Source organism: Hippopotamus amphibius, chromosome 7 (assembly GCF_030028045.1).
Source record: "Hippopotamus amphibius kiboko isolate mHipAmp2 chromosome 7, mHipAmp2.hap2, whole genome shotgun sequence".
In the NCBI taxonomy this organism is placed as follows: Eukaryota; Metazoa; Chordata; class Mammalia; order Artiodactyla; family Hippopotamidae; genus Hippopotamus; species Hippopotamus amphibius.
Window position 1 is genome coordinate 108,751,847 of NC_080192.1, and position 10,728 is coordinate 108,762,574.

A 10,728-nucleotide genomic window follows, 5' to 3' on the forward strand; every position below is an offset into this window, starting at 1 on the left:
AAGTTCCCTCCATCCCTTTCTCTGTCAGTCTTGGTCTCTGTGTATCTCTCTCTCTCTCTCTCTGTCACACACACACACACCCCACAAATGTTTAAAGCAGCTTTTTTATAATCACAAAATCTGGAAACAACTTAAGTATCCTTCAACTGATGAATGAATAAACAAACTGTGGTATATCCATACAATGGAAAACTAATCAGCAATAAAAAACAGTGACTACTGGGACTTCCCTGGTGGTCTAGTGGGTAAGACTCTGTGCTCCCAATGCAGGGGGCCCAGGTTTGATCTCTGGCTGGGGAACTAGATCCCACATGCATGCTGCAACTAAGAGTCCATGTGCCACAGCTAAGACCCAGAACAGCTCAAATAAAGAAAAAATATTTTAAAAAAACAGTGAACTACTGATACACACAGTAACATGGGAGAATCTCAAATGCATTACATTGTGTGAAAGAAGTTCTATAATATATGGTTGCACTGATATGATGTTTTGGAAAAGGCAAAAATACAGAAAGTAATCGTGGTTGGTAGGGACAGGAAGTAGAAGGAGAAGTAACTGCAAAGGGCAACAGAGTATAATTTGGAGGGTTCTGGAACTGAGCTGTATCTTCAGTGTCCTGGTGGTTAAACAGCTGTGTATGCTTGTGTTCACTCAGGTCCCTACACAAAACAGCTAATTTTTCAGTGTGAAAATTTTTTTAAGTAAATAACAACAAATTCTTACTAAAAGCACGTTAACAGCCCTTTCCCACAAATGTAAAACAGAGGGAGACCATCTCAAGGGCTGTTGAAATAATCAAAGGAAGAACTGACCAAGATGGGTTCTGTGTGACTTGTCACTGGGAACCAAGAAGGAACAAAACATCTGAGAACAATAACAGAGAACCTGTAGGCAGAATGCTGACTTTCTAAAGACAGAGCAAAGAACAAGACACTAAAGTCCACTCCAGAATCATATACCCAAAAAGACACATGATCTTTCACAATGATGAGTGTACCAGTGAAGGTTCCTTAGTTTGCAGGCAACCAAGACCAACTTTGTCTTAGGTAAGGCACACAGAGAAAAGGGAAATGGGAGTTGGGAGGAACTGGAAGGATTCTGAGTAACTCACAGGAGCTCGGGAAATGCTGAAGAACAATGTGTCAGACAACTCTCATGGGACAACTTGAAAATCTTCTTCACCACTGTTGTGGAAGCCAATTCCACCCAAATTTCAACCAGCTTAATGCAGCTTAATTTCAACTAAACAGCATCTACTCTGGCCTTCTGTACCTCTTGTTTTCAGTCTCAAGGCTTCTTCTACACCACTGTAAGTGATGCCCAGTAGAAACTTGCTGGGCATGCACATGTTTGCAAGTCAGAGTGGAGTTAACACCATGGGGACAACTTCGACCAACAGGAAATAATAGTCTGTGGATAAATGCCTCCCCTTTTCCCCCATTCCGAGCAATAGTTCTGATACCCATTTTGAAAATCTCCTAAGTCAGGTCCTTGCCATTAAAGACCAGTCACCAGTAGTGGTGGCCAACTCAATAACTCATTCTTGTACTAATTATCTTTCCTCCATCTCTCTTTCATTCCCGCATCCCAAACTCTCTGAATTCATATTATTAAATATACTATTTACAAGCCAGCCTTTTTCTCAGGCTCTGTTTCCTGGGGAACCCAGGCCAACACCTTGGGAATAATCCAATATAGCTCTAGAAATCTCAGCTGTAGAAATGTGTGAACTATCTCTTGTGAGTGATGGTATCAGCGGACTCAGGACTAACTAACTTCCACTTCTTCCCAGGAGAGAGTCTGATGGGCCCAGCATAGGTCACATGCATACTCTGGGGCCGAAGGATATATAACTCTTGTGCTAATCTCAACAGGATCACTTGGAGGAGAGGCAGTTCTTACAAAAGTGTGGAGGTTGGAAACAGGGAATGATTTAGGAAAATTCTTTATCTAGTTGCAAGCTGCTTTTAGATCATGTTAATTTATATATATATATTTTTTAAAAAGGTGTGTATTGTGGCATACTAGCACATCTTTGTGCCTGAAGTGTAAGTTTTTTTTTTTTTTCTCTAAGGTATAAGTAACTTCCTAGACCCTGGAGAGCCTTAAAATAGAAAACATAAACATGATTCAGGTGCATTATGAGATTTTCTGGTAGGTTTTTCTTAAAGCTCAAAATTCATATTTTGTGTTTGAAAAGCTTAGACTCTAGCAATTGTTAAAATAGCCAGCTTCATTTTTCACTCACTCTCATTTTGTCTCCTTTTAGGTTAATATCCAACACAGGTATTAAGCACTTGCCAGCTGTTCACAAGATTCAATCTCTCCAAAAGGTTTTACTGTAAGTTTCAAGAGTTGTTACCAACTCTTTACTTGATAGCTGTCCTGCCCAACAGCCTCTGGGCCTGTAATATGCATTGTGTAGTCTACATCCTCCAAACATGTTGCTCTGAGTGAGCAGAAGTAGGAAGGCAAACAGCAAGTGTCCTTGATTTTACCTAAAGATCAGCTAATCTCAGTTTGGAGAAAGTCAGCAGGCTCCTCAATAAGACAGTTATCAACACAGCCAGCTTGTAGCAAATCAGGAAGTCTCCCCTTTCTTCACTATTTAGTGCCTTACATACCTCGCTCCTGTAACTCCCCTGTCTTCCACCAAACTCTCCTTTTCCTTCCAGAATTCCCACACTGCCCTAGGCACAAAGAAACCACCTGACAAACCCACACTGAAGTGTTAATGACGATGTATTTGCCTTTTCCCAAGGTATCTGTATTTCAAAAGAGCAAGAGAAAAGGCAATTTATATTTTATTTTTTATTTTATTATATTTTATTAATATGTTTATATTTTATTTATATTTTATTTTATAAAGGCAAGTTTTCTTTCAATAGTGAAATTGTAAGAATCAGGACAGACCCAAAAGGAAGAGGCAGGGAAGAGATGTAATGAACTAAGGAAGGAAGGAAGGAGATAGGGAGGGAGAGAGAAAAATAGAGAATCTCCCCCAGTCTCTCAAATCGTTCCAAGCAGTTTACTCCTTTTGCATGAATATGTTAGATCAGACCCAACAGGGAAGCTTCAAAGGATGAGACTTTCTTCATCCTTTCAGTCAGGAAGAGAAAAATCAATGATAAAACTTTTCTGTGACCCAAGGAGAACAGAGGAAGGAAACTAGCTTTAAGAAAGGGATTGAGATGGAGGAAGATGAAGACCCAACTAAGGTGAATGGAGAGGTTTGGTATGGAGATGAAAGGTCAGCTTAAGTGACTTTGTCATATTGAGCAGGTACCAACTGTGGTGGCAAGGATGATAAATGAGTACGTTAGCACCTCAGCACAGTTGAGTTAGCTAAGAAAACTTTCAGAGAGGGTAAAGACTGCATGTCTGCAATTCCATTTTTAAGAAGAATGGATACACTAAAGATAAGTTAGATGTCATTTACTTCCCAAATGTTGAGCTCCTCATCCTTCAGAACAATAGCTATCCAAACATTACCTCAGTTAAAGACCACACCATGCCAATAGACTACATGTGGGGAATGACATGAATACCTAATTCGTCTGTACTTTCTTCTAGAGACATTCAAGATAATATAAACATCCATACAGTTGAAAGAAATTCTTTCGTGGGGCTAAGTTTTGAAAGTATGATTCTGTAAGTAAAGGGGAAAAAAAATCCAATGGAGTAACATTTGGTTTGTCATGTAATGATTTCTTTCTCATAATGGTATGCTCCTTTTTTTGTTTGGGTAACTCTGGCATTTCACCATTCCACTTTCTCTTGGGTTCTGTGTTTTTCTCTCATTTCCCGTCTTTACATTTCCAAATCACAACATGGAGCCATGTTAATAATTTATGATTCTGTGGTGCAATTCAAGTAGTTAAAATTGCTCTTTGAATGATGGTCTCCTGTGATGCAACATCTGTTCTGAGGGACAGAATAACTCATGCATCAGTAAAGCTAGTTATTGCCTGGCAAGGCTTTTGTTGCCCAAAGAAAAAGACCAAGAAGGAGGCTGAATCGGGAAGATATGGATAGTCCCTCATAACCACGCCAAGCAGCTCCTGCTCAGCCCCACGCTGAGCATATGAGATGACTTCTCAGTTTCTTGGAACAATCAAGTTTTTTAATGAGCTTGAGTTACTCTCTCTGACTTTGGGGAAAGTTTTTAAATGCACTCTGCATTGTTAATGAACTGCCTCCTGATCGTTTTAGCCACTAGCCTGCATGGCAGTTTACCCACTTCCCAAGGTGGTCAGGAAATAGGGCCCTAGGGGTTACCCAAGTGTTTGTGGATCCATGGTAGTTAGATTCATGGAATGGCATTTGGGGAACTGGTAATTGCAATTACATCTGTAAGAAAAGCATTTTCTCTTTATGTTTCACAAATTGTTGTTTTTTTAAAAAATACATGTGTGTTTCAATATGCTGATATATACAAAAGGTAAGTTCTAGTCCAGAAAGAATTTTAGTCCTTTTCAAAGCAATAATACAATTTAGAGACCCATCTACACACACGCACAAATAAATAAACAAATAAATAAATAAATGATAAGGAGAGGGCCATGGCGGGGGGGAGGGTGTCCAGGCAGAGAGAAATAGTCAGCAGAGGTGAGGACACATTGAAGAATAAAGATAAGCATGGTATTTGATGTAAATTTATTACAGAGAACAAAAGAAAAGATTTGAAAGACACTAGCAGAGAAATAGGATATGTGAAGGAAAAATAAAATCAAAGGCGTGTATTCAGAGTACATAGTACTAGGACAAAATTGCAGGTAATACCTAATCCTTTCACTTAATATGTTCATGATATTTGGAATCTGTGCATGCGAGCATGTGTGTGTGTGTTGGAATGAGTTGACAGAGTGTGAGATGTATGAGAGAAAGGGAAAGCAAAAGAAATAAACAGTATGAAATATGTGCAAAATAAAAGCAATTGTTCTAAGCATAAAGAAGGACTAATGTGATTGGACATGAGGGTTGAAGGAAGCGTTCAATGAGGAAGGAAGGCGGCTGAGAAAGGATGTTGGGTAGAAAGGATGTTGGGTTGAAGATGGGCCTTTAAAGACGGGTAGGATTTAGCCACAGCATTGGCAAAGGACGAGCAGAGGAAACACAATCTTCAAGGCCAAGAAGGTTAAAAAAAAAAAGATAAAAAGGAACTTTTGGAAAATGGTGCGTACCTGAGTAATACTGGCCTGGTGTGTTGCAGCAAAAGGATTCTTGGGCTACATAATGGAGGGAGGAGATTAGGGATACATGTAATCAGTTATACCTGGATGCTCTGCTTCTTTAAATCTTACTTCTAAACATGTGTTATTTTTAAATATAGTGATTCAAAATTAGTTAACGCGGCAAGTGTATTAATAGAATTTTTTTCTTTGGCCGTGCTGTATGGCTCGTTGGATCTTAGTTCCCCAACCAGGGATTGAACCTGGGCCACAGTAGAGTCCTAACCACTAGGCAACCAGGGAACTCCCAGAGTATTTTTATAGAAAATACACAAGTGGAAACCTGAAATAATATAATGCTAGATTTCAATTATCTCATTTTTTTAAAAAAAAAAGGGGGGTGTGTGCTAATAACATTCTCACAGTTTTGCACACTGACAAACATCCTTTTTGTCCAGAACATAAGATAGAAGGCAAGCCATCATGACCTACCTAGTCTTAACTCTTCACAAGTGGAGGAAAAGAATTTGAGGAAATAAGAATTTTGGACACAGTCTTGCAAACCCGAAACGACAAAAGAAGCAAAGAGATCATAGCCACTCTTCACTGACTCCTGTCCACGGATACTGTGTGTTTCCCCAGAATTGAGAACATACTCTCCAAGCGAGGACAGCTTTCTTTAGAGTCAACACTTCTCAGACACATCTCTAAAGGACAGATTCACATTTATGAGGAAAGCATCTTTTTTGTTGTAGTTTTTAACCTCAGATGGCCCTTAATCCATAGATAATAGAATCAGAAGATCCACGCTCACCACCGTTTAAGCCTCCAGGTGTTGTTAGTCCAGGCCCAAGGTCTGGATGCAGGGGCACTTTCTCCCCCTAGGGACATCCAAGGGGACTCAGGGAAGAAAAGAAAAAAAGAGTCTGGCAAAATGGCTCTGATAACTGGAAAAGCTTTCTATACATTGGCATCTTTCAAAATCCTGAAGCCCTGTTCTATATAAATATATATTTTTTAAAAAACAGCCCAACAATGAAGGATTATCAGACACTTGGTTAGCAGCTCAGAGGGAAATGCAGACTAAAAGCCCACTACAAGGAGGGCTCTGAACCCTCCCCCACTCCTACCCTGCCCCCACAACTAGGAAGTCTGAACAGGCAAGTACCTAGCTATGGTCAACCAGCAGAATGGACTAATTCAGAAGAGATACAATGAGGTTACAGGTGTGACAGCTCCCAGCACACCCTGACCACAGGAACTGCTCACTTCATGTGTGTTTCCTCCCTTCCTCAACTGGCTTCCATCCCACTTGCCTGCCCCTCAAGGAGCTTTCATGGGCCAGGTCCCCCAGCACATTCATTCTTTAAGGATGAGGGCAGACTCTGCTTCTGGAGCCTCCTGAGCCTTCACTGAGTGAACACACTGGGGAGGGGACAAAGCAAAAAGACTATGGAAACCATGATTGGGTTATTCCTTAGCTGATACCCTGCCCTGTTTGCCATCACCATCACCATGAGGTTGGTCTTAAGACCAGCACTACCTCGCTTAAGAGACTATGCGTGCGCTTGGTAGTAGTTTGAGAGTCCTACTGCCTAATGTAAAACCAGGGCAACAATCCTGGGCGTGATTTGTTTTTTGTGTGCTGACCCGTTGTTGACATCAAAAAATGCCACCAGCTCCCTGTATGATGGCACCTATTGATTAAGAAAATCTGTAAAGACAAACGGCTACTTTAAATACAATTCTTTTAAATTAGTCTGTATTTTACCCAATCAGAGCAACATCTATTTGCATGACCTATACATGCAGAAAATATTACCTACTCTATAGAAAAAAATATAGGTAGAGCTCACATGGATTTGCACACCATTTTTGCTGGATTAAGGGTCAGCCAACTACCGCTGATGGGGTAAATCTGGTCCCTGACCTAGGACTAGTTTTTGTAAGTGAAGATGTTGATGATAGGGAACACAAATGCTGAACCTAAATGAAGCAAAATGTTACCCCCAACAAAAGAAAAAAATCCATTATTGTTGATAGTAGACCTATATTACCAAAAAAAAAAAAAAATTGTACTCAGTTATTACTATTATACTTTAAATTTGGTCAATAAAAATTTTGTGGAAATTGTTTTATAAGTACCTATATAAAGCACCTATGTAAATTCTCATTTTGCCTCTTGGCCCACAAAACCTAACATTTATTCTTGAGCCCTCTGTAGAAAAAGTTTGCTGACGCCTTTGTTTGATGCAAACCCCCCAGGGTCCACCTCCCACAGGTTAGGGGCAGCTGCGTCAGCGACTGCCAGCCCCCCGAGAATAGGGTGGCAAGTCCGTCAGGAGGCTGGGTGTGCTGGGAGCACTCGGGTAGGTGTGGAGCAGGCAGGACCTGGGGCGCACAGCCCCCTCTTGGCCATCAGAATCCACCAATTGGTTGCTAATGTTTTGAAAGACTTGCGTTGCTCCTGTGTGGATTTTTAGCTACCTGGCTTTTAGGAGGAAGAAACACACACACAGTTGTCCTCCTGTGATTCTAAGAGTGTTCAGCTACCCACGGCAGCATGGGAAGCCATCGACACACGGGAGCTTCTCGGGGTCAGCTTTTGGAACCGTGTTATTTGTAAACCCACTGAGCCTGACAAGGGACAGGACCTGACAGCAAATCAAGAGCACGTGATCAGAGGCTCTTCAGGCTAAGCTCTCCCGACCCTGGATTTCTGTTTTTGCTTTCAGATCCATCTAGGAGCACAGCAATGCAGAGCTGTCAGCTCAAGGTGTCCTGGGGCTCCCCTGTCCAGGCAAACCTGCGCACTGACCTTCTTGACACAATCAGGATGACTGTTCCACACCCAGCCCCACTTCCCCAGAGCCTCCTCCCACGCCCACTCACACCGCCTCACCCTGCCATAGCCCACCGTCTCTGTAATTGATTTCTCTTCCTTTCTGGCTTAACCCAGAGCCACCTCCACAAACCTCCAATAACCAAGTCCCTATGGGTCACAGGAGGTGTGCAGGTTGTCTGACAGCTTAATTACATCACTTTTTGATGACAGCCAGGCCTGCTGCTGTGAATGAGCATGAGTGAGAGGCTTAAGGCCGTGGAGAAAGGTGATACAATATGTTCTTTCTCTGTCTTATAAACATTTGCTCAATAACTGTATGATTTCTGTTCTTCAGGACAGGAAAGATCTTTGTCTGCTCTCCCCATGGCATTGTCTCTGCACACGACTGATGTGTGCAAAGACCTTATGCGATCCAGGCTGCTATGCCTAAGAGTGCCTTCTCAAAATTAAATTTCTTTTATTTCTCTGAATAAGTAATGCATGCACATAATGCAAACTTCCAATGTTACAAAAGGTTATACAGCGATAAATCTGTCTCCCTTCCACCCTATTCCCGAGCCTTAAGGGTGGTGTTTTATTTATGCCACTAACCTGCACTGTCTGACCTTGCCCCAGTGCTTCCAATTATGAAAGCCGTGTATTGTTTGCATCTGACATTATTGGTTTTTTAATGGGTCTTTTATTTCAGTTGGCTGAGTAAGAATGGGATTCAAGAAATACACAACTGTGCATTCAATGGAACCCAGCTAGATGAGCTGTAAGTAGCCCTGACTATTCTTCCAGGCCATTTAGAGGGAAATGGGTCTCACAACAGTGATGTTTATGTGGCTTTGTGTTTCTCCTCTTCTTTCCTCAACTCCATCCCCAGGAATCTAAGTGATAACAATAATTTGGAAGAATTGCCTAATGATGTTTTCCAGGGAGCCTCTGGACCAGTCATTCTGTGAGTAGCCTCCCTCACTTCCACGTGCAAGAGATCAGCATGTAAGTTAGACGTCAGCTTTCTCCAATTCAGGGAAGCTTCCAAGACAGGGCTGGCAATTAAGATCAAATTTTGTGTCAAGATTTATAGGACAGTTTAGGGCTGATCCACATTCTAAATTTCAATAAAGTAACAACAGTAACAACAACAACTAATATTTAATGAGCACCTACCAAGTCCCAGACAGTGTTTTAAAAACTTAAGGTACATTTTCTAATTTAAACCTTAAATAACCTCTGTAGTAGGAGCTATTAGGCCCACTTTAGAGAAGAAAAAACTGGCTTCCCTGGAGGGGTCAATTCACCCAAGGTCACAGAAATTTCAGAGCACAGATTCAACACCAAGCTGGTCTGACGCACAGTACACACTTAACCACTCTGCTGTACATCTCTCCCCTGAAAGGGAAAGCACAGTTCTCCTTCCTCCCCCTCAATGTCCAGGAGTTTCCCTCAAACTGTGAGATATACACACATTTATTTTTTGGATGCTCTCTGCCTCAATTCCAGATCTCTTGGGATGCATCCAGTGCATCACAGCCCTGCATCAGCACCTCTCCTCCTGTCACTGCCTCCTCATCTCCACTTCTCCCCCCAGGAGTGACTTTCCCCTATTCTCTTCTCATCTGCCCCTGCCCTTCCACAAGGATCATTCTAACGCCACCTCTCTCCTGACAATCTCAGCCAACAGTGAATGCCTCCTCCTGCGACTCCCATAGCCTTCACAGCTGCAGGGGCCCAAATCTGCAAGAAGTTTTTTAAAATGTGCTTTCCTGGGCTCTAAGCAAGATGTACTATATCTATTGACAAACGTACTTCGGGAAGAAGAAAGGAATCTGGAAGGAGGCAGATGCAAGAAGAAATAGTGAGTAAAGAAATAGGTAAACGTGAATACACGTAAAGGTCTGCTAGAGGATCCTCATACAGCCAGCCTAAAGTCAGTTCGGGCATTTGGGAGCCACCAGCCTGCCCCTCTTATTTAGCAGTCAGTATATAGATTGATCGTCTACCTACCTACCTACCTACCTACCTACCATCTATCAACATCACTTTATTTTCACCAATGAGCTCATCCAGTTGACCCTTGAATAACATGGGCTTGAACTTCATGAGTCCACTTATATGTGGATATTTTTCAATAAATATATACTATCTGCAGTTGGTTGAATCCTCGATGCAGAATCGTGGATAAGAACAATGCTATGGAACTTGGGCATCCACAGACTTTGGTATCTGTGGCGGGTCCTGGAAGCTGTCTCCCACAGACACTGAGGGGTGACTGTATTCTCCTTCCGGCTGGAACCCATGCATCTCTAGAATTAGATCCTGTATAGCAGAGCAGAACCTCCATAAATGGTTATCACTGATGATAAAGGATATGTTGTGACCCTTAGATGGGACTTTGCCTCTCTGAAGAAGTTCAAGATTATTCCAGAATGCCTGGTTTCAGACAAGCAATATATACCAAAGAAGGGAGTGTCCACATGATCAAAGCGGAGACGCCAGTCCAGACTACCTAGGTTTAAAACCAGTTCTTTCACCTCTCTAAGCTTCGGTTTCCTCACCTAAAAAGTGGCAAAAACAATAATACCTATTTCCTAATATTGTTTGAAACAATATTATATATGTAATTGTGTGTATACATATTTTTATATATTTATATATTCACTCATTGAACAGATAGCGTTTAAGCACTAGCCCTGTGCTATGCACTGTATATAGTGAAGGAAACA

General features: G+C 41.7%; 1 protein-coding gene across 1 annotated transcript in view; it reads left to right on the forward strand.

The window, feature by feature from the left end:
- Window positions 1–10,383, forward strand: part of LOC130856681 (follicle-stimulating hormone receptor-like) — a 150,873-nt gene extending 140,490 nt beyond the window's left edge. The window contains exons 5-9 of the mRNA XM_057741437.1: window positions 2,271–2,342; window positions 3,575–3,652; window positions 8,706–8,774; window positions 8,886–8,960; window positions 10,155–10,383. Of these exons, the coding sequence (XP_057597420.1) occupies window positions 2,271–2,342; window positions 3,575–3,652; window positions 8,706–8,774; window positions 8,886–8,960; window positions 10,155–10,329 (469 nt within the window). The 3' untranslated portion in view covers window positions 10,330–10,383. The remainder of the gene's footprint in view (window positions 1–2,270; window positions 2,343–3,574; window positions 3,653–8,705; window positions 8,775–8,885; window positions 8,961–10,154) is intronic.
- Window positions 10,384–10,728: the final 345 nt, after the last annotated feature.